Source organism: Leopardus geoffroyi, chromosome C1 (assembly GCF_018350155.1).
Source record: "Leopardus geoffroyi isolate Oge1 chromosome C1, O.geoffroyi_Oge1_pat1.0, whole genome shotgun sequence".
Lineage (NCBI taxonomy): Eukaryota > Metazoa > Chordata > Mammalia > Carnivora > Felidae > Leopardus > Leopardus geoffroyi.
In genome coordinates, this window is record NC_059328.1 from 110752020 (window position 1) to 110775197 (window position 23178).

Here is a 23178-nt window from a genome sequence, read left to right on the forward strand (position 1 = left end):
CGCGAGCTCCGGGGGGCGGAGCCGAGAACCGGCGCGGGCGGCGACGGCAAGAGGCGCCGCGGGGGCGGGCCGGGGGCGGGCCGGGGCGGGGCGGCGGCGGACTGCGGAGACGCGGCGGCGCGCGGGGCGGCGCAGAGCGTTCTCGGCGCGGCGCGGCGCGGAGCAGAGCGGCCGGCGGCGGGCCGCAGGGGGCGCGGGCTGGGGCCGGGGCCGGAGCGGAGCCGGAGCCGAGCCGGGGTCGGGCCCGGGGAGCCGGAGCCGGGGCTGGGCGGAGAGCAGCCATGGCGCCGCGCAGGGCCGGGGCCCGCGCCGCTGCGGGCGGCCTGGGGGCCGAGTAGCCGGGCCGGGCCGGAGCGCGGGCGGCGGCGGCGGAGGAGGCAGCTGCGCCCGCGCCCCCCCGCCCTCCCAGGCCCCGCGCCCCGCGCCCGGGCCGCCGGCGATGGTGACACATGCGGCGGCGGCGCGCCGGCGGCAGGACCATGGTTGAGCGCGCCAGCAAGTTCGTGCTGGTGGTGGCGGGCTCAGCGTGCTTCATGCTCATCCTGTACCAGTACGCGGGCCCGGGGCTGAGCCTGGGCGCGCCCGGCGGCCGCGCGCCGCCCGACGACCTAGACCTCTTCCCCACGCCCGACCCGCACTACGAGAAGAAGTACTACTTCCCGGTGCGCGAGCTGGAGCGCTCGCTGCGCTTCGACATGAAGGGCGACGACGTGATTGTCTTCCTGCATATCCAGAAGACCGGTGGTACCACCTTCGGCCGCCACCTCGTGCAGAACGTGCGCCTTGAGGTGCCCTGCGACTGCCGGCCCGGCCAGAAGAAGTGCACCTGCTACCGGCCCAACCGCCGCGAGACCTGGCTCTTCTCTCGCTTCTCTACGGGCTGGAGCTGCGGGCTGCACGCCGACTGGACCGAGCTCACCAACTGCGTGCCCGGCGTGCTGGACCGTCGCGACCCCGCCGCGCTGCGCACGCCCAGGTGAGCGCCCGGAGCGGCCGGGTCCCAGCTTGCGGCTGCAGCCCTGGGCCATGCCCCCGCCGGGTTGTCCTGGGCCCTCACTGCCCTCGCCGCCCCCCCTCTCCTGTCCTCCCCGCGGGCCGCTTGTGGACCCCCTCCCGACCTGCTGGGAGCCCAAGGCTCCCAGTTGGTCCTCTGCAGCCCGGCGCGTAGTCACCCTGCCCTCTATTCTCACCTTCTCCGCGTCGCCTCTCTACTTTTTTCCTCCACAGCTCCCGCCCCGCCGGCTGCGCATAGCCTCGGTTTCCCTCGGGTCACTGGCCACTGCCCTGGGGATATCACTTGCCTTGCACCGCGGGCCATTGTATAATCTGGCTCTCCCCAGCAGCGGGTCCAGGCTGGCCTTGCGTGGGTCGAGTGGGAAAGTGGGTTCCTTGGTGTGTGTAGCCCACCTGCAGTGTTCGCTTACCATGGCCGCTCTCATACCCAAAGCAGAAGTGAGAGAAGTGAAGTGCCTTTCTGCCTGCACCTGTGAGCCCCCCAGCCCCCCAACCTGCCTTGAGAGAGCTGGGGAGGAGCTGCCAGGGAAGGGGGTTGGCTCTGCCTGCCCGTGTGTGCAGGTAGAACAAAGGCCTGAGTGTGACCTGGGGCTGGGGGCGGGGAGGAGGCAGTGCTGCCTGTGCTCACAGTTGGGCCAGAACCAGTTGGCAGCTCCCTCCGAAAGAGGAGTGCAAAGGAACAGCTAGGTTAGGGGAGCTGAGTTGGTCAGGGGGACCTGTACAGCCACATACTTTGCTTGGGAGCCCCCCATTTCTGTGGAGGTTAGAGGCACAGGGCTGACCTCTGGGGGACAGCTTTCCTGCTGAGTACACTGTAGCCACAACCCTGGAGGCCAGGCTGGGTTTCCAGTGCTTAAAATTTGACTTCTCTTCCTCCAGCTCATATTGGTGCCCTAGGGGCCTTTTCCCCAAGACGTCAGGGCTGGGGAAGGCCGGGAGTGAGGTCTTGTTGCCTGCCTTTTGTTTATCTTCCATATTTGCCTCAGGACTGCACTTACAGACAGGCTGGGGGTAGGATAGCTTCTGTGACCTCTGTAAATCATGTTTGTTGGCATACTTTTGGGTCAGGAGGGTGCAGGGTCCCTGGTGTGTTTGGAGGATAAAGGTTGGGTATCTCATGAGTCCAGAGCTGAACGTGGTCCATGGCATTGCTCTCCTGTTCAGTTCTTCAGTCCTTTTCATGTGGTCTTTCCTGGACTGTGAGGAAATGAGGGCCCTAGAGCTGAGGGCACAGGTCATCTTACTTTGCCTTGGCTGCCCCATCCCCTGCTCCTAGCAGCTCGGAACCTGAGAGGTGATGTTCCAGGTCTCTTAAGGCCCCAGTGGTTACAAATCTACCATTCCAAAGCCCTTAAATCCTTGCTTCCTGTACAGCACTTGGTGTGCTTTCCTGGTGTGATCCAGCCACTCTGTACTAGACTGAGCCAGGTCTGGGGTTGACACACCAGGGCTGTAGGCTCTAAGAACTAGGCACTGACCAAGCCACATAGGCCTCCTCCTTTTCTGCAGGAGTGAGGATGGGGGTGGGCACCATCCTGTCTGCTAGAGGGAATTAGCTTGGGCGAACCCCAGAGGGGACAGTGTGCAGAACCTGTTCTGGGGGCTGCCTAGAGGCCTGAATCCAGTTTGTACAACCGGACGCCCTTCCTGCAGCCTGTCTCCTGAGGCTGTTTCCCTTCAGGTCACCAGGATGAAGGGCCCCTGACCTCCCTTCTCTGGAGTCTGTCCACCAGAGCAGGAGGCCCAGCCACCCTTCCAGACAAGAGTGGGGGGACCAAGTGGAGCAGATGGGGCCCCCCAGGTGCTGCACAAGGGAGGCCCAGCACCGCCCCACTCAGGGTGGGTGTCTGAGCAAGAATAGAAAAAGCCGTGCCTAGTCAGCCGATGCCTCTTGCTGTGGTGGGCTGCCAGCCCCTCTGCCTAGAAGTTGCTGAGCTCAGCAGCATGCTGGCCCAGTGGAGGAGGGGTTTCCGGGGTTCGCAGGAGGCCTCCCTCTGCTGTCCACTCTGGAGTGGGCTGTGGTGTGAGGCAGGTGACAGAGCATCGTCTTCTGTGCGCTCTCCCCCCACTTCATTTCTGTTCCAGGCGCTAGGTAGATTGCTTTTTTAATGAGCTTCCCTGAGAGGCCAGGGTAATCTTGGCTTTGTGCATTTACAAGCCCATCCAACTGAGGTTCACTTGCTGAGTGTTCCCCTCATCTGGAGCTGGACCAAGGTACTTCGAAGGTCAGCATGCAGTTCTCCCATCTGCCCCCCGACCCCCGGCCCAGCACCTCTCTGGATGAATTCGTCAGTGCCCAGATTCTGTGGGATCTCTGGTTTCGGGAGCTCCAGATTTCACCCTCACCCTCCTTCCAGCAGGCTACGGCTTGCCTTCCCCATGGCCCTGAGGGTGCTGGAGTGACCACATGGCTGGTTAACTGGGGCGGGGGGGGGTTCCAAGGGCTGCCCTGACAGGTCCCTGGGTGTCTGGGCCTAGGGTGAGGACCCTTCCTTCCTCTCTGGGTTCCAGGGCCAAGCATGTTGCAGGGCTTGGATGAATGCCTCCCTGCCATGAGGTGTGCTTCTAGAAACTCCGCCAAGCCTCTTGCAGCTCCTGGTGCTAGTGTCTGCAGTATTTGGGGGCCTAGAAGAGGCAGGCCTTGTGGCTCAGGGAAGTGGGGGTTTCTACGGCTCCAGAACTGCCCCATCACACAGCGTCAGCCTCAGGGGTTCTAAGCTGGGCAGGTGTTGAGGTGACAGACTTCAAGGTGAGGAAACACACCTTCCCGGAATACAGTTTTCAATTTCTAACAGTGGTCAGTGCTTCCTGAGTTAAAAGAGGAAAAGGCATATGAGCCAAGTGTCTGTAGGTCCCTCTTATGTCCTGTGTCCACTGAGGGGGCTGCCACACCTGACCTGCTAGCATCAGCCAATGTGCTTGAAAGCCCCCCCCCCCACCACCACCCCACTCCAGGAAGCACTGACCTTGGAGCAGCGCAACAGGCAGGTATTCAGCTGCTGCCAGGGGCCACTTTGATTAGAGCCTCAGCACCCCATGCTCCTGTGTCGCTTCAGAGACTCGCAGAAGTGCTCCTAAGAGCCAGAATGTCTCTCCTACCTCTCCCCATGTGCCTGAAGGGGACAGTCAGGGCCTTGCCTGGATTGCCCCAGAAATGTTCCTGAAATTGTGGAGGCTTCATTTGGAGCCCCCTTGGGCATTTGGGTCCCGAGTATGACTTCCAGGCCGCCTCCCTGGCTCAGCCAGGCCCTCTGTGCAGCAGTCCCCCACCCCCACCCCAGGAGTCCCTGGTGGGCTCCCTGCAATCTATAATGTTGCCATGTAGAAGCAGCATTGGTAGCCTGTGTCCTCTTAGCCCTGGTCACCCACCCTCCACTCTCCTGAATTCCTGTCTGTGTTCCAGAAATCTGCTGTCAGCTCAGCCTTTGCTACCTTGTGCCCTAGCATGCTGTGCTCTCTGCCCACTGCTGCTGGGTCCTCCTCTCCCTTCAGCCTCAGCTCTGCTGTCCCTTCCTCCAGGAAGCCTTCGCTGCCAGCACCCTGCTGCTTAGATGCCACTGGCCGTCCTTCATCTGCTATGCTGGCATGTCCACAGCACATTGGCACTGGCCAGATGACGAGTGGGTACTGCCCACGTGTTGGTACCAACTAGAATGTTCTCTTCCTGGTCCCGCACCCTCTCCAGGAGCTGTGCCCTTCCATGAGTCTTTTAGTGAATCAGATTCAAGTCAGCCTTGAGTACAGTGCCAGTCCCACAGGGCTTCAGGGGCCCTCAGTGGGCCCAGCCAGCTTAGGCAGACTTAAGATTGGGCATTTCTGTGACACTTCTTTCTGTGGCACTCCACACCCAACTTGCCTTCACAGTTACTTTCTTACGTGCGATCAAGGGACAAAACCCACATTTGCCTACAGCAGGACAGATGTTAACCAGAGCCCATGACTAGGACCCATATATAGGGCCTAGCCCCCTAGGGGACCTGGATAGACTGTCATCATGGCCTGAATCACCTGCAGAGGCCTTGCCTGGAGATGAAGGGAATCTGAGGTCAAGACGTTCAGAATTAGGGGGTGCCCAGGTGGTTCAGTCAGTCAGGTGTCGACTTTTGATTTACTCTTGATCTCAGTTAATGGTCATGATCTCACAGTTCGTGAGTTCGAGCCCCACATTGGACTCTGCCGACAGCATGGAGCCTGCTTAGGATTCTCTCCCTCCCTCCCTGCCCCTCTCCTGCACGGATGCGCCCCTGCACTCGCCCTCTCTCCATCTTTCTCTCTCTCACAATAAATTAATAAACATTAAAAAAGAAAAGATGTTCAGAATTAGATTTTCATTCATATTCAAAACAAAACTTTTTAGGCAAATGCATGAGAAGGCAAATTTTTAAATAGCTTACTGATGGGGCGCCTGGGTGGCGCAGTCGGTTAAGCGTCCGACTTCAGCCAGGTCACGATCTCGCGGTCCGTGAGTTCGAGCCCCTCATCAGGCTCTGGGCTGATGGCTCAGAGCCTGGAGCCTGTTTCCAATTCTGTGTCTCCCTCTCTCCCTGCCCCTCCCCCGTTCATGCTCTGTCTCTCTCTGTCCCAAAAATAAATAAACGTTGAAAAAAAAAAATTTTTTAAATAGCTTACTGATGATTATTTTAAATGGTTCTTCAGTTTGTAGAATTCTCTCTGTAACTCGTGTTTTCTTTAAAGCACCTGAGAGTTGCAAGACCAGGGCTTCCATGTCCTTTTAGGCACCTCACTTGTAAAACCTGGGGCTGTGTAGAGTGGGCTGGCCCACTGTACTGTGGCGGGGCCTGCTCTGCTGTGGGGACTGTCGCTCCTGGGTCAGAGAGCCCTGGGGACAGTGGCCCAGCTCCCGCCCCTGGGGCCTGTGAGGCTCCTTGTCTTTTTCTTTCTTTCTCCGTTGGAGGTCTGAGAGGTTTGCTGCTGATCTTGAGGAGTAGCAGGTGATCAGGTCAGGGTGGTTGGGGGGCTTGGTTTTGTCATCCTTAAAGGACCTGGAGTCTTTTTCTTTCACATCTCATGGTTTTGTTGTTGTTGTAATGACTGTGTGATAATTGAGAGGAAAACATAAAAGAGAAAAGTAAACTCACTGTATTCCTTACGCACATCTTTTTTTTTTTTACACTGTAATTGAAACCATAATATAAATTTTCTATAAATGTTGTTCTTTGTTATTAAAAATTTACTATTTTAGTAGCTGCAGGTGACACCCCCCTCCCCCCCCCGCCGGGTGTGTTGTTAGGCCTGCTCTGTCGTTAAATGTGCAGATTTCCTGTCTCTGGCTCCTATAAGTAATGCTGTAGTGGGTGTCGTTGTGTGCAAATGTTTTGCGTAGCTCTGATTTCCTTTGTAAATTCCTAGGAGTGGAATTTCTGAGTTGACTGATCTGCAGGTTTAAATGCTCTCAGCATAAACATTAGGTTACTTTTGGGAAAGTCTGCCCTTACCATGTTGCTGCATGTGGTATTTGAGTGCCCGCTTGAGCAGCACCTTGGTTGGTATTGGATATCGTTGTGGGTGTGAAAAGAGTTTACTTTTTTAAACCAGCAAAATGTGTCTATCTGTGGTTTTTATCTAAAAGCCCTGCTTGGTGCATGCACTCTTGGGGGTTGGGGAGGGGTCGTGTCCAGTCTCCCCAAACACCTGCTCATCTGGCCACAGCTGTTGGCTTCAGCCCCTGCTGGGAGAGCCAGGTGCAGCTCTGACATCTGGGGTCTGAAGGAAAGGCGTGGTGGGCTCTGGGGACCCAAATCCAAGGAAGCCAGAGTCCAGAGAGGGAAGGGTGCAGATAGGCTAGCTCTTGTCCCCCAAGCACTGGGTGGCTTCTTGGAATGGGTCATCTTATGCGGCCCACCACCCCAATAATGCTGGTATCTGATGATTGTCCCAGTTTTCCACATAAGGAAGTCAAGGCCCAAGAAAGTTGGGGAACTTGCAGAGTCCCTCACCCTGCAGAGCCAGGAGCTGATGCTGAGATGTCTGTTCCGAAGCCTGTGTGTCCCGCTCCACCCCACCCCCAGGCGGGAAGACTGTCTTTGGGTGAGAACAATAGCCAGCAGTTCAGTCAGACCAGCCAGGTTCAGCACGTGCGGCTCCCCAGACCCGGAGCAGACACAGGCAATTTCACAGGCAGACCTGTGTCGTTAGTTTACTGGAAAACATCTGGTGGCCTTCACCAGAGTAGCAGCAAGACAAGAATCAGGCCGCATCCTCTTGGCTCCAGCAAGGGAGAGCCGATGCTGACGCTGCTGGCAGCACTCGGGGGGGCCCCCAGCGCAGCCCGGCCAGTGGGCCCGCCCCCACCCCCACCCAGTGCCCGTTGCAGGTTGTTCCCAGGTGGTCGTGAGGGCCCGCAGCCAGCAGCCCGCCACCTGGGCCTGCTGGAGAGGTGGTGTGATTCCGGCCAGGATTCAGTTCAGCTGGTCTTTGGAGAGGATGGGAACCGGGAAGGGCACTCAGGCTCCCTCCCAAGAAGATGGTTTCTGAGTACTTCTCCTCAGCAATTACCGATAACCATGTGGGCGCTTCTCATTGGCAGCCCTGCTCTCCTCTTCCTTGAGGTCTGCACGTCGGCCTCACTTGCCAGCACTCACAGCTGAGGAGATGTGTTTGCAGGAAAGTTATCTCTCCAGACTCTCGTTCTTGCCTCTTCCAGAACTCCATTGTCTCCTTCTCTTCCTATTAAGCTTTTGCTCTCTGTTTGGGTTGCCAGGGGTAAGATGCTGTCCCAGCTACAGAAAGACAGACAGGGGCCCAGGCGTTAGGGTCCAATCTGCCCCTGGATGTAGGCCTCACTTTCTGCCTATGGGACTTGTGGTCTCATTTCTCTGTTCCTCCCTAGGTAAAATGCCCCCTCCCTGGTGTGGCTGTGTTCCAAGTCGCTAGCTGGCAGGGCTTGCTATTTTGGAAGTGTGGCATGCACATACCCATCCACCAGAGAGTTACTGTGCTAATCCCGGGCTGCGGGACCTGGGCAGACGTTAGAGGACGTCTGTGTCGGGCAGGTGGGCGGTGGGCATGGGCTGTCCAGCCGCTGATGACCACACACACACACACGTCCTGCCCCGGCCTGGGCCTAGGGCCTGTTTGCTTTGATGAGGGAACAGAAGCCAGCCAGGCGTCCTTTCTGTCCCACAGCTACAGCTGCCTCTGGCCAGACTCCGGCCAGCCAGCAGCCCTTCCCTGCAGTGTTGACTGTTTTCCACCACTCTTAAGGCTCCCTCCTGAGTGGCCGGACCGCTCAGAGGCCTCACCCCCACACAGGCTGTTGGTCCATTCATTCACTCAACCAGCCATGCTGGGGCTGCAGCCTCAGTTCACCAGGGCCACCTGTGGGGACTGATACACCGAGTTCCACATGGCCACTGCAGGACCTTATGGGCCCTCTCTATGTAGATGGGTCTCTGAGGCCGCAGGGGAGGACGGGCACATGTGGGGACATGCTCTTGGATTCCTTTCATGCAGCCCAGGAAGCAGCCAGGGGCCTCCGGAGAGAACTGGGAGAGGAGAGAGGAGTCCCCTGGGCAGCCTCTCTCACCTTGGATCTGAGCCAGTGGGTCTCATGGGCACAGCGAAACATCTCTGTGAGATTGTTTCTGCATCTCAAAAACAGGGGTATGGAGTTTGTTGTTTGGTTCTGTAGAAGAACCAGGGACTTGTCATCCGTGACCTCCTGTGGCCACACGGTTCATCCAGCCCCAGATTGTGTTCGTGTCTTGTTGGAGCTGTGGTCACTCTAACCCCTTAGATTCTGTGATCCCAGGTGGGACACAGGCCTCATGGCCCAGGAGTGGGGCCCAGTTCCTCGTCTATAAAGTGGAGTGTCGGTGGCTTGCCACAGCACAGCATGAGGCTGGCTGTGGTGGCAGGGCCGTGGTGGCGGGGCTCTGGGGAGAGGCAGCCCCCGACAGCCGTGCATCCAGCCTTTCTGTGAGGGCCACATGTGAGCAGCACAGCTGCCTCCACGTGTTTACACGGGCAACGTTAAAAGACCCACGCGGGGGGAGGGGCAGGCGTCGCAGCAAATCAGTAATTGTCTGGAAAGATAGTAACTCGAGAGATTAAAACTCTGGGGCTAATTGTTTATAAAGCTGTGTAGTCAAAGGAGGTCAATGGCTAGGCAGGAGCTGGGGACCCAGGTGTCTCTGGAGACTGATGCGCCAGGGTGGACACTTGGACATCTGACCTCTTGAGTGACACCAGTCTGGAACCTGCATATACCCAGAACTCTCTGAGCCTCGTTTTCCTTGCCTGCCTGGGTGTGGCAAGAGGCCGTGGACGAGCCAGACCCCAGCAGATAGCCAGCTCCGGAAGCTTCCCACCGCCCACCATGGCACATAAGGATGGAGGCTGTCCACAGGCAGCCCAGCAGCAAAGAAGCCAGCTGGGAGGAAACAGCTCAAAGCAGATGGGAGAGCAGTAACAGCAGGCTGCCAGGGTGGACAGCAGAACAAGGGTGGGGGCTCAGGCTTAGAGCCAGACCAGCTGGGTCAAATCCCAGTTCTGCCACTCACAGGCTGTGTGACCTCTGTGCCTCGGTTCCCCCTTCTGTAAAATGGGCATAGTGACAGTACCTGCCTCAGAGGTGGGTGCTTGGAACTGTGCCTGGTGCTGGAGACTTTTTTTTTATAAGAGGCCACGGTGCATCCCCTCTCTCTGGGGTTAGGGAAGGGACCTTCAGGACCAGCTAGGTTTTCGGCTCCTGTCTGGGTCAGCTTGAGGGCCGGCAGGGGGCTTCCTTACAGCATCTGTGGTCTAGGTAGCTAGGGTCCCAGTATCTGGGACAGCCACCAAGTATCACTGGCCTTCTGATGTGACAACCTGAGATGTGCTGTGCCTCAGCCATGAGGGTCCCCTGCTCACCCCGGGCTGTGGCATTGGGGACCACCCTGTTCCTTCCCATCAAGGGCTTTGCCGAGCTTGCTCCCTGAATGTCCAGAAAGCCCCCGCCCCCGTTCCACAGCCCGGACACAAGTGGCACTGTAATCATGGCCTGTGGGAACAGTGCAGGCTGGCCCTGCTGTCTGCGGCTTATGTCAGCAGCAGCTCGCCTGACTGTTCCTCTGAGAACCCTTGACACGCAGCCTGGAGCTGCTTGCTCAGTGAAAAGGGCAGGAATGAGGGTGGGGGGGACTGTGGCCAAGCACAGAGAGGCCTGCCTGCCTCCTGGAGAATCCAAGGGATGTGGTAGTTCTTCCCCCTCACTGGACCCCCATCTGTCCTGTGCCTGGGCTGTGCTGCTGACCCACAGGCGTTGACGGGTATGATGTGGCAAGCTCATGTTTTGACTTGGTGGTGGCTGTGATCTGTGTCACCGGCACCCCTGTCCTCACTGCAGGCTGAGAGTTGAACACAGTGATCCCAAGGGAGCCCTGCTGTGGCTCCCGGCTGCCACCCACCCCTGTCACCACCGTCTGCATTTCATGCTTTTCAGCACGCTTTCTTACACTTTCACTGCAGATGTGTATCACTTGAACAGCACGTAGGGCTGTTGACGCACTTTCCAGAACCTGCATCAGACTGTACTTGACCTTCTGCAACTTGCTTTCTACTTGATTTCTGAAGAAATCTCATCCTTGTTGTTGAGATTTATCCACGTTGGTCCATGACATGCATATTTAATTCATCGACTGCTGGATTTAACATCGAGTTTGTCTAGACACATCTCTTTTTCTCCCGTGCTTTGTTGCAGACAGGAGTAGCGTCTCACAGGCCAGGTGGCAGTGGCCAGGCCTGGCCACCCTTCCTCACATGTCCCTAGGAGTGGGCTGGAGGGCAGGTGGTCTGCCCTCAGCCCTCTTAGAGATGACTGCTGCTCTCCAGACTGGCTCCTCAGACCCCCAGCGCCATGCCTGAGGTTCCCCACCATGGGGCCTGTAAGACACGGTCCTCTTTGCCAGGCCAGCAGCTGTGAGCTGGACCGCTGTGGTCCTAGCACATGTACCCGTGACTGGTGAGACGGGCATTCTGTTACGTGGCAGGTTTCCTCCCTGCCATCTACCTATTTGTGTCCTCAGGCTGTTTTCTGCCTTGAGGGATGCTTTGTCTTCTTAGTGTATCCTAGTTTGAAGCCCTGTGCATGGTGTGTTGGCCAGACCTCTCCTTCTAACTGTCCTTCCACACTGCCTATGGTCCTGGGCATTTGGTTTACTGATGCACAGGTGCGGGCCAGGTGGGCCTCTGTTCTGCAGTCAGTGGCACCAAGTGCACTTGCAGGGGAAAGAGGGAGTGTACCTTGTGACCTCTAAACCCCTCTGGGGCCGCTTGTGGTTGGAGCTCAGCCAGAAGCCAGCAGACTGAGTAGATAGACAGATGGCCAGCTAACCAGCCATCCTTCCTGCAGCAGGAATACCCCCAGGGCCTTCCTTGGAAGCCCTCAGCAGCACCTCGCCAGTGGTGGTGGGAGCCCAGCCCAGAAGGCCAAACAAGTAGTCAGTCTTCCTGCCTGGCATCTCACACCCATTGATCCTGGTTTGTTGGTTCCTGTGAGGTTGGATTGGAAAAAGGATCCTGCAGTCAAAAACGGAGCCTGGAGCCCCCTGCTCTGAAATCATGGGAGCCTCCTTCCCACACGATGGAAATCTAGGCAGGGCTTTCCCGGGGTGAGATCTACCTGTGTCACCCCGCAGCCTGGCCGAGGAGCCAGACATCACTGCCTCCAGCCTGGTGCGTAGTCCCATCTGCTGTAGCCACACACCAGAGCTACCTCTACATGGTTCTCCTCTGTAGGTGAGCTTCCTGCACCGCCCCCCCCCCTTGTCATTCCAGGGGCCTTGGAATGTTCCCCACGTGGCCCCAGCCCCTTATGTGCAGCATTTGCTTCTGGACCACGTCCCCAGTTGGCCCAGGAGGAGTGGCCCATAAATCATCGTCCATCTGAGAATTCACTCCTGCCACCGCAGGGCTCTTAGGGCCCCAAGAACAAACATGGGCAGCGGGTGAGCATCTCCCCTCTGAGTTATGAGCCTTAAAGCCTTAAGTGTAAATATTTACGTTTCTGGAGCATCGGTGTCCTTGGGAAAGGAGGAGCAGCAAACTCAAGTTTCACGTTTGCATTACAGTAGCATGAGGCAGGATGGGGTATCATCTTGGAGCAGTAGGCGGGGGGCATTTTCTCTGGTTCACAGTCCCCGTGGGGGGAACTTGGCACCAGCAGCAGGAGGAAGTCCTCCAGCCAGATCGCAGCTAATGGAGCAGGGCTTGGGGAGGGGAAGTTGCTGTGCCGCGTGCAGCCTGCTTACAGGCCGTACGCTGTGCTGGGGAGAGCGACGAGCAGGTGTCCTAGTCTGGAGGGCACAGCACAGAGTGACTGCGGCAACCTCCACACTCGCTCATGGCCAGGCCACCCGTGTTTATGCCTCGCTGTCAGGGGCTCCACTCGCAGATGAGGAAACTGGGGCTCAGAGAGCCTAAATAACTTGTCACCCAAGATCACACCTGGCAGAAGTGACATTCACACGCAGGTCTGCGGCCACAGGGTTTCCTGTTGACCCCTCCCCACGATCCCCTCCCAGGAGGGAGAGCCAGGCGTCACCTGGGCACAGGATTCAAGCCCAACATGCTGCCTACCTATGGGGAAGCATAGTGGCTGCTCCCAGGATTGGCTTTCCCAGGAGTCCAAGATGGTATAGTGGGGATTGAGGGCAGGTGGAACAGGGAGGGCACAGCAGACAACTTCCCAGGGGAGTCTGGAGGTTTCTGATGTCACCTGTGAGGAGAGGCCCTGCCCAGGCAGGCACAAAGCAGGGGAGGAGGTGGGCCACTGCTTGAGTGTGTCTCCTGCCCTGCCTGGAGAGCCAAGGCCTCACCTGTCCTGCCTCAAACCCTGGCCACAGCCTCCTTCCCACCCACCCCACTGAGCCTCCCTAGGGCCCCTCATCCCAAAGAGGAGCACAGACCCCCCCCCTCCTCTCTTCTTTTCCCTAATGGCAGGCGGACAGACAAGCAGGTCTGGGCCTGGCGCCCCTCATCCCAAAGAGGAGCACAGACCACCCCCCCCCCTTCTGTTCCCTCGTGGCAGGCAGACAGGCAAGCAGGTCTGGGCAGTATGTTTTACTGGCACAAGTCCAGACAGAAGACTGCTTGTTGGCCCACCGTCTGAGCCTGTGTAGGTTCAGGGCCTACCAAGTCCAGCTTTAACTCCATCCTACACAAGCAGTCAGGAAGCCCAGTCCTGTGAGCGGAAGTTTGTTCCTTTGCTTTCCTGGAAGCTGGGCTGACAGTGTGCCCAGTAGAAAACACCATTTTTTTTTTTTTTTTTTAGTTTATCCATTTTGAGAGAGAGTGCAAGCTAGGGAGGGACAGAGAGAGAGAAAGAATCCCAAGCAGGCTTCTTTCGCACTGTCAGCACAGAGCCCAGTGTGGGGCTTGTGAGATCATGACCTGAACAGAAAATTAAGAGTCGGACACTTAACCGACTGAACCACAAAGGCTCCCCGGAAAACACCATTTTTACCAAGGAAAAGGTGGTCAGGTTTCAGCCAAATGGATAAAAGGAGGGTGATGGGATTGATGAGGGGCTATTCACAGCAGGAGCAGATCCCCATCCTCAAGCAACTGAGGGGAAAGGGGACCCAATGGGCATCAGGCAGGGCTTCCCTCAGAGGCACAGAATGCCCATCAGGCCAGTAGAATCCCAGAATGTGAGAGCTTAGGAGGCCCTGCTGGGCTGATGCGTCCTTCTGGCTCATTCCACAGCGTGGGCCCTCTCGCCTCATGGAGCCCTTGATTTGCTCATCAGATGCACAGAAGACTCCAGAAGCAGAGACCAGCAGCCAGGGCCCTGAGCTCCCTCACACACCACCACATCTGGGGGGGTGGGGGGGGTGGGCGTGGGCACTTTCTATGAGGCCCTGTCTGAGTCCCAGAGCAGTTCTGCATTTGGCAGGGGCTCCCCACAGACCAAAGAACCCCACGTGAGACTTGTTTGACACAGCAAGGTTGAGCAGGCCCCTGTAATCCCTCTCTCTGCCCACCCCCCAACCATGCATGCTCTCCCAGCCTGAGCCCTGCTGTCTCTGGCCACTGTGTCCATTTGGCTGCCAGGCCAGAGGCAGCCTGACATGGTCCCAGGGCTGCAGACAAGGTTGACTCTGGTCCTCACAGTGTGCACAAATGCAGTGGCAGATTTGGGGGTAACATTGTACCCCGGCTTAGCAGGCCTTCTGCAGATTAACGTCCCTATCCATTCAGAACATCATATGAACTGTTACAGGTGATTTCCAGAGGAAAGCCTTCCTAGAGGGGTCAGTGGGTTGCCAGAGAGCCTGGGATGATGGCCTGCAGCTACACGTGGCCTTCCCCAGTCTGCTTCAGCTCCCATCCCTGCTTGGGCCACTGAGCCAGCTGGCGTAGGGGCCTCACCCTTGCTGAGATCATAGGAAACCCCAGCCTTGACCAGCATGGACTTTGTGTATAGAGCCTTGTGACTCATTTTAATTTGCTTTGCAAATTTTTACTGAGCCTTCATTCCATGGAGTCTTGAGAGGGGCACCAACATCAGATCGTGGTCCCCTCCTTTCTGTGCCAAGGCTGCCCAGCTGTGTCTGACAGGCAGCCCAGAGGTGGGAGTGCCCAGGAGTCTCGGCAGCTGGCAGGTCCCATGGGTGGTACTGTCGGCTCCCTTGAGTTCATAACAGAGGTACTATGAGGGCCTTGACCCCTGGGGTGGTGTTTCTCCTGTCCATCTGCCGGGCCAGATGCAAGTCTTCTCCAGGTGATATCAAGTTGGGGACCCTTCATACACATCTGGCTCTGGCTTTGGTCTGGGTGCACCCTGGACCCCCATTCGCTGTGCTGGGGACGTGCCACTGGCCTTCAGGGACCAGTGGGCCTAGGTGCAGGCACTGTCCCAGGTCACTATGAGGTGGCTCGGCTGTCCCATTACAGATGGGAGAGCAGAGGCCTCGAGAGCCCAGATGACTTTCCTTGAAGCCCCATCTGGGCCCTCCCCACACCCCAGGCTGCAGCTGCATGGCAGCTGTCGTTCTAGAGCCAGTCCTCAGAGGTGGCGGTGGTCAGGGTAGGCCCCAGTTCTGCCCCCTTGCTGAGGGCAGACAGCCATGGGACGCACCCAGCCTCCTGGGCAGGGTCACATGTGACCCACAGCTCACCTGGTCCATCTCACGTGTGGCAAAGAGGAAGCTCAAGGCTATGGAAAAGTTTGTGCTTGGCCTGGAAGCCACGTTTTAAGTCTTTATTTTCAGGGTTTTTCCTGGAACAGTGGTACACACTGTATGTAGTTCGGGATCTGGCCAGGGAGTCCTGGACCCAGGACCTGGCACCCTCCCCCTGGCTGTGCCTCTCTGAGTCCCTCTGAAGCAGCAGCGCCCGCTGAGCGTGCAGGGCCTGGCCGGAAGCCTCCACTCTGTGGCCGTGCAGTGTGCAGCAACGGGTCAGGAGGCCTGGCAGCCTTCCGTGTTCCCAGTGCCAACAGGTGTTCCTGAGGGACAGTATTGACTTTGTGGCTCAGGAGGAATGCTAGTTGATTGAGTGGGGCTTGACTTTATCTAGGGAGAAGGCCCAGTAGGTACCATGGAAGGCCTGGCTCTCTGCCCTCCCCTGCCCTCAGGCCAAGCTGGGACCTGAGTGGATCTGGCTGGGGAGGCACAGGCCAGCAGCACTGCTCATCAGCTACCAACCATGTGGGCTGGTGGAGAAACAGGCCCTTCAGGCCATCTGAGCCCCGAGGACATTCAGCCATTGCTTCCATAAGTACCAGGGGATGCCAGGAAGGCCAGGCTCCGGGGGGCAGGCCCACAGGCCTTACGCCTGCACACTTGTGTCCCTGAAGTTGGGACAAGCACTTTCACTTCCATCTTATGCAAAGATTGTATACACACCTTGCAGCCACTGGTCTGGTGGCCACTGTGTCTCCACTGGGCTCCGGGCCCCCTCCCACCCTCATGCCTGCTGCACACGTCACCCAGGGTAAGAGGTAACTGGCAACTGCTGCTGGGGGGCTCCAGGCCATGGCTTCCCAGGGCTGACCACATGGCGTGGCCCCTTCTCCAGTTTGAAAGCCTTTTTTATGATCTGTGCTGTGTCACTGCCAACCACAGGCCATCTTCCGCCTCACAGAGCAGCAGCCTCAGGCTGGGGCTGGATTCATGTGGGCCTTGGGGATACTGGACCCCCTCCCCAGGAGGGAGAGAGGCTAGAGGGCTCCCGGGGCTGACCACGGGCTGCACGAGGTACCCACACTCTCACATAGCCACACTCACACGCACTCCCAGCAGTAGCTGGGAGCACAGCTCAAGCTGTGGAGCCAGCAGTGACTCAGAAACATCCTGGAACAAGAATTCCTTTTTTCCTTACAAGCAGTGGGCACTTTGGGACATTTCCTTCCATTTGAAATTCCTTCCTGCTTAGCCCCCTTCAGAGCTGAGCAATTTTCCACCCCATGGCCAGGCCACCCCTCCATCCCCATCACCTTAGAACAGGCCAGGACATTAAGGAAGTGTGTTTTCAAGGAAGATTTGCTGTCATTGCAGGGCGGCGGTAGGGGCAGCCAGGAGCCAGCCAGGTGGCCCCTCAGGTCCCCCACCCAAACGGTTGGGGGGGCCAGGCTTTGCAGGAGGGTCTGTCGGGGGTTAAAGAGCAGACTCCTCAGTCACCAGCCTTCCCAGGAGAAGGGGCCCTGGCTAATGGCAGCAGCAGCCGTCCTTGCTCCTTAGGCAGGCGTGCCAAGCAGGGTACCTTGAGTGCTCTCTGCCATCACCGCTGTCCTCACCACACCTGAGACACAGTGGTCACTCTCCCACAGGCGAGGGCCCCAGGACAGGGTAAGGGACTGTGCAGCTTTGGCGGGCTGAAGCTAGTGCTGTAGCGGCTGCCTGGGGCTCATCCCTGGGGTGGCCTCATGGAGTAACCGTGGGAGCATCTGGCACCCAGGGGGCCTGGGAGCATGTGTGTGGCTGCCCGACTGAGGGCTTAGGTGACTGTCGATCATGGAGCATCCCCTGTCCACCTGAATCAGCCTGTCACTGGAGGTGACCCACCCCTCCCCCTTTCCTTCCCCCTCCCCCAGGTGTTTTTCAGGCCTGCTTGAAGAGATTAATACAAACAGGCAGCCAGACAGTTGGGCCTGGAGGCCCAGCTGCCTCTCCTTTCCTCGTGGTAGCAAGGGGATAGGGAGTGTCAAGGGACAGGTCTGGGACAGGGGCTGCAGACCTCCAGACACAGGAGCTGCTCAGCTGCTGGGCCAGAAGCCCCAGACACACCCCACACCACCAGTCTCCAGGTACACATATGTCTGCTGCCCCCCAATAGACTCCATGCCACCAGACCCTTGGTAGGCACACACTGATGACCCCCATACCAACAGCCCACCCCAGGTAGACACACCCATCGCTCCCCACACCACTCCCCAGGTAGACCAGAGGTACAGGGTCGGGGGGCAGGCATATCCAGGATGCCACATCTCCTGGGCGTGGCCCATGGTGATGAGAGGGCCCTACCGTGAGGTCAGTTTGGGGAGGGTGGAGCCCCCCATCTGCTCCAGTGAGCCCCATCCCTGCCAGGTTCCAGCAGGGCTGTGGGCTGTGCCCTGAGCAGCATTCTCCACCTGATAGACCCCAGCATCAGCCCAAGGACCTGACGGACTTGGGGGGCTGCTGAGGTGGGCTAGGGACCAAGGTCGCAGCTTCCCGGCCCAGGAGCCTAACTGTACCATCTTGCCTACTCCAGCCTTGCCCTCAGCGCGTGCCATGTGTGCCTGTGGTTCTGTGCAGACATTCAGGGTTGAAGTCTGGGAGCCATGGAGAAATCCCCCATTGTGCAGAAGGAGGGAGCCAGGTCGACAGAGCAAGCATAGATTACCCATATTGGGGCCCCAGCCTGGGCCTCAAAAGAGTAACCTGACATTCGTTCTGTGTGGGAAGGAAGGGGCCAGTAAGACCCCAGCCCCAAAATGGGGTGCAGCCTAATGCCTATTGGGGGCTGGTGTTCTTGCTGTCATAGACTTCGTTTCTCTGCCTGGCAGATGGACAGCATTTGCAGGGCTGAGAGTGGATGAGGGGCCCTGAGCTTCTTTCCACCACAGCCCCCACCCTGTTGGCTCTGTCCCACTGACAGCTGGAGCCCCTCAAGACAGGCTGGGCCACTATGATTCACGTATGGGTCTTCACCCATTGCTGAACACCTGGCACAGTGTAGGTTGTGACCTCCAGAGACAGAGCCCAGCTTAAGCCCCACTGCGCTCCTCACCAGAGTGTGACCTTTCTGTGCCTCAGTTTCTTCCTCTGCCAAATGGAGCTAGGGGTGGACGATGCAGCCTGTGGGGGTGCCTGGAGCCCAGGGGAAGGGTCCTGGATGAGAGGACTATCCATTGTGTTTACCTTAAGATCACAAGTTTGGGATAAGATTGAATTGACAGTTCTTGTGGTTGGTATTGACTTCTTGCAGTTTGTTGTGAGCTGGAGCAGAGGCCTAGTTTCTACTGGTGGTCCTGCAGCTGAGGGCCAGACCAGAGCCTCTTGGAGCCTGTTCACTTGTTCATAGGACGGGGGAGCAGAGCACCACCTCAGGGTTGGGTGGGGTGTTGAGAGCCCCTCAGCAGTGGAGGTAGCATCACCAGTATCACATGTGGTGTGAGGTGTGGCACAGGGGCTGAAGAAGAGGCTGTGTGCTCCCTGTGCCCACAGTGGGGAGGGGTGCTTACTGAGCCTCTGCTCTGTCCAGCTGAAGAACAGAAACGGAGTTCTCAGCTCACACTGGAGTCCTGAGCCCGGTATGCCTGCATTTCTGGCCCATCCAAGGCCAAGCCTGGTGCTCTGTATCTTTTCTTTGGTCCTGTCATTCCCCAAGAGAGCCGAGGATGGACCCCACACACACACTCACGCTGGGGATAGGCTTAAGTGGGTGGGCTCCCCTTGTTATGCAGTCACTGAGGGCCCCTGGGGGTGGCTGTGTCCTTAGAAGCCTGCCGTGGTTTTGCTCCTGAAGACTTGCCTGGCCTGGGGCTGGCTGCAGATATCCCATTATATGGAGATATGGAAAAGGAGAGCCTTTTTTTTTTTTTTATTGTGGTCATAACATAAAGTTTACCATTCTTACCATTTTTTAAAAGTGCAATGGCTTTCAAATTATGGTAAGAGCCTAAATGTCCATCAACTGATAAATGGATAAAGAAATTGTGGTTTATATACACAATGGAATACTACGTGGCAATGAGAAAGAATGAAATCTGGCCTTTTGTAGCAATGTGGTTGGAACTGGAGAGTGTTAATGCTAATTGAAATAAGTCGTACAGAGAAAGACAGATACCATATGTTTTCACTCTTATGTAGATCCTGAGAAACTTGACAGAAGACCATGGGGGAGGGGAAGGAGAAAAAAAGAGAGGGAGGGAGTCAAACCGTAAGAGACTCTTAAAGACTGAGAACAAACTGAGGGTTGATGGGGGGGGTGGGAGGGAGGGGAAAGTGAGTGATGGGCATTGAGGAGGGCACCTGTTGGGATGAGCACTGAGTGTTGTGTGGAAACCAATTTGACAATAAATTTCATGTTAAAAAAATAAGGTAAACAGTCAATAAGAAAAAAAAAGTGCAGTGGCTTTAAGCACAGTCACATTGCTGTGCAGCCATTCCCCACCCCATGCATCTCCAGATCCTCTCTCTCTTCCCACCTAAAACTCTACCCATGAAACACTGCCCCCCTGTTGTCCCCAGCCCCTGGCAGCCACCATCTACTGTCTGTTTCTGTGAATTTGATGATTCTATATACCTCACGTAAGCGGATACAGTATTTGTCTTTTTGTGGCTGGCTTCTTTCACTTAGCATAACGTCTTCAAGATTTATCCATGTTAGAGCATGTCACTACTTCATCCCTTTTTAAGGCTGAACCATGTGCAGGTGTATGCATATACCACATTTCACTTACCTGTTCACCGTGGATAGACACTCAGGTTGTTTCCTCTCTTGTGAATAATGCTGCTACGAACATTGGTGCACAGTATCTGTTCAAGCCTCTGCTTCCAGTTCTTTTGGGTGTATACCCAAAAGTGGACTCTCTGGGTTATATGGTAATTTAATGTCTAATTCTTTGAGGATCTACTGACTGTTTTACCTGCCCACCAGGAATGCATCAGCGGTCCATTTTTTCCAGCAGCATTTCTCGTTTTCTGGTTAGTGACTTGTCACGACCTAGGGGAGGACAGTCAGATCTCAGTGCGGGCATGCCAAGGTGGGAGTTCCTACTGCAGAGAGTCCGGACTTGGGGTCTCGGGAGGAATCTGACAAAGCCAGCCTCAGACTCTGGACCCAGAGGCTGGGAAGGCAGAGGTGCCGGACAGCACTTAGTAGAGTTTGGGACCGGTGTCAAGCAGAGGGACTGGGCAGGTTCCCACCCATGAGAAGCATGGAGCTTGGGCCCACTGGCTATAGGGCTGAGCTGAGGAGTGGCCCCTGTCACAATTGGCTTATCCCTACGGTGGTCTCAATGAGAACCCCCCAACCTGGTCAGGCCCCCCCACTTCCCACCTGAGAAGTCCAACATGACCAGTTGAGCTTCTGCCTGGCTCAGCACGGCCATCCTATGGTCTGAGACCCACAGTGGGACTCGCTGGGCCTCATTATGGCCGCAGACCCCTGCTCATGTAGCAGTCGCCTCTGTGTAACTTCCTGCCTCAGAGGGTTGATCATTAATTCCTCAACCCCCATGGGCAGCCCTGAAGCAGCCATGTCTGTGCTCAGGTATATAAGGTACCTTCTTTTACCAGTGGCCTGAGGCTGCACACACAAATGGGCTCATGTCCTCTCTGCCTGTCTGTCCCCGTAGGCCCTGTGCAGGCCATGCTGTAGGAGGCTGGGGGTGCATGCCGAGTTCTCACAGCCTCAGAGACCCAGGATTTATGAAGGATGCCTGCACGGGGTCATTTATGACTCTGGAGGTCTTGGGCTGTAATGGACTCAGTGCTTCTCTCCTGGATGTGGGGGTTCCGGACGACAGGCAGAGTTTTTATGACCCAGCTGGCGCCGCTTGCCGGCCTGCTGCCTTCACATTCCTGTGTTTCCTGATTCCCACCGAGGTTGGTGTCAGCTTGGGGACAGTGCAGGGGCCTTTGCTCCAAGGCCATCGCTCAGCAGATGAGGCCCTGGGTGCACAGAGGGGACCTTCTCAGCTGCCAGGAGGGGCCCCGGTGCACCTGGAGGGGTGGAGGCCACTGTACTTTGGCTAACCTTCCAACTATTTGAACCACGTTTTTATTTCCCCCTTGTAAGAAGTTTTGGAAGTATGTATGTGTGTGTGTGCCCACTTCTGAGTCCCCCTGGGGCTTGGTGAGGCCACCCCTCCTTGTGGACCCTCACCCCAGAGCCCCAAGCAGGACCAGCCATGGAGTACAAAAGGTGTGGGCCCTCCAGCATGCACTAATTCCACATATCTCCAGGCCTTCCTCTCCTGGGTCCCCTGGGTGCCATCCATGCCCAGACCCACGAACCCTGAAGCTGTGACCTCAGCAAGCAGAGAACCCACCTCCAGGTCCCTTAGGGCCGCTGCCACTGCTCCTTCAGCAGAGAGGAGGGGGAGGAGCTGTGGTTTCTGGGAAATCCAGAAGCTGTCCTCCTGACCTCCCTGACTCTGTGCAAGGAGATGGTCCGATAGGTGTGTGATGGCCACCGAGGTAGCCACCACTGCCTGCTTTCGCTCTTGGTTTTATGGAGCAAACAAATGCTCTTTTGTCAGTTTCGTTCCAAGATTCAAAGCCTCGGCTTTTGTCTGAGTCACTCTGTCCAGGCCCCAGGCTGGCTGGCCCTGGAGACAGTGAGAGACAGACCAGGAGAGGAAGAAACACCGTGTAGTGTGATACACCCGTGGCTGAGAGGTGGACCAGGGCAGGAAGGTCTAAGAGGAAAGGAGGTTCTCTGAAACAGGACTTGGACAAACTGTGCTCTTTGACAGGAGGCCAGGTGTGACAGGGACAGAGAGGAGAGCTCAGAGAGGGGTTGAGCAGGGTGGCAGCTCCTCCAGGGCCCATGGAGACAGAACCCAATGGAGGGGTCGCCTTGCCCAATGGAGGGGCCTGCAGCCACATAAAGGACCCAAGACATGGGCTGGGGCGAGCACCCAGGGTGACCACTAAGGCTCATTTGCAACAGGAGAGGGAATGCAGTTGGGAAGGACAGGCATGGGAGGGGTGGGGGGGCAGATGTGGAGAACACAGGGCTAGACAGGAGGGACGTGCCCAGGGGAGGGAGACCAGCCTGGGCTCAGAGCCCTAAGGAGCCCCTTCCCCCGGGGGCTGGCGTGCAGAGGGAAATCATTGGCCACACCCGATGGTTGCATCCTGACGTGTTCCAAGGTGGTGATGCAGGGCTGAGTAGGTACCTATGGCCCAGGCTGAGACCTTGTTTGTGAAAGGAACATGTGTCTTCAGATAACTCCTGGGACCCCCTGCAGCCCCCCAGAGGCGTTGGGAGGGCCTGCGTTCAGCTGCGCAGTCAGTGGCCGTAGATGGCTCTCCCTGGACCCACCTGGGCTCCAAGCTGGCCAGACCTACTGGGAACTTTACAGACAGGCGTTGGCCATGAGCTCTGCCCACTCTGAAGCTTGGGGAGACAGACATATCCAGACAGGAACTTTGGTGGGAGGGTGTGGCTGTGGGGAGGGGGCTATTGGGGCCTGCCCTCCAGTACATGGCGACCCTGTGCTGAAGCCCCTTGGTCTTGCCTGTGGACACCCAGGGGTATGTGACTTTCTGTGGTCAGGGCCTACCCTACACTATCCTGCTCGCTAGGTCCAGGCTGTGGCCCTCCTTCCCCGGCTCCCACATGCTGTCATACATCCTGTCTCTGAGCCAAGGAGGGAGGTCCCCCCCAGTTCTAACTGCTGCCAGCAGTGGGAAGGCAGGGTGGGCACCCTGTGGGTACTAGGGGCCTGTCATCACCAGGGAGGAGGAGCACTGGTGAGAGGCCGAAGCCCGGCCACAGCCCCACAGGGAAGCTGCCTCCCTTTCACTGCCTGTTTCAGAATCTCCTGCATCTCAGGCACCCTCCTGTGCGAGTCAAGCCATCTTTTCCAGCTGGAGCCCGTTAGCTGATAGCACCCTATCTGCCCCCTGAGCCCGCCCCCTACATGTGCCCATTGAGTCACTGACCCTTCTCCTTGCACCACATTCCCTGGCCTTCGGCCCTCAGAGGGCTGCAAGTCTTCAGATG

At 57.3% G+C, this 23178-nt stretch overlaps 1 protein-coding gene across 1 annotated transcript in view; it reads left to right on the top strand.

Annotated features, from left to right (window-relative positions):
- Nucleotides 1-176: 176 nt before the first annotated feature.
- The window catches only part of HS6ST1 (heparan sulfate 6-O-sulfotransferase 1), a 46590-nt gene continuing 23588 nt past the window's right edge, over nucleotides 177-23178 (top strand). Inside the window, exon 1 of the mRNA XM_045479343.1 lies at nucleotides 177-976. Within this exon, the coding sequence (XP_045335299.1) occupies nucleotides 450-976 (527 nt within the window). The 5' untranslated portion in view covers nucleotides 177-449. The remainder of the gene's footprint in view (nucleotides 977-23178) is intronic.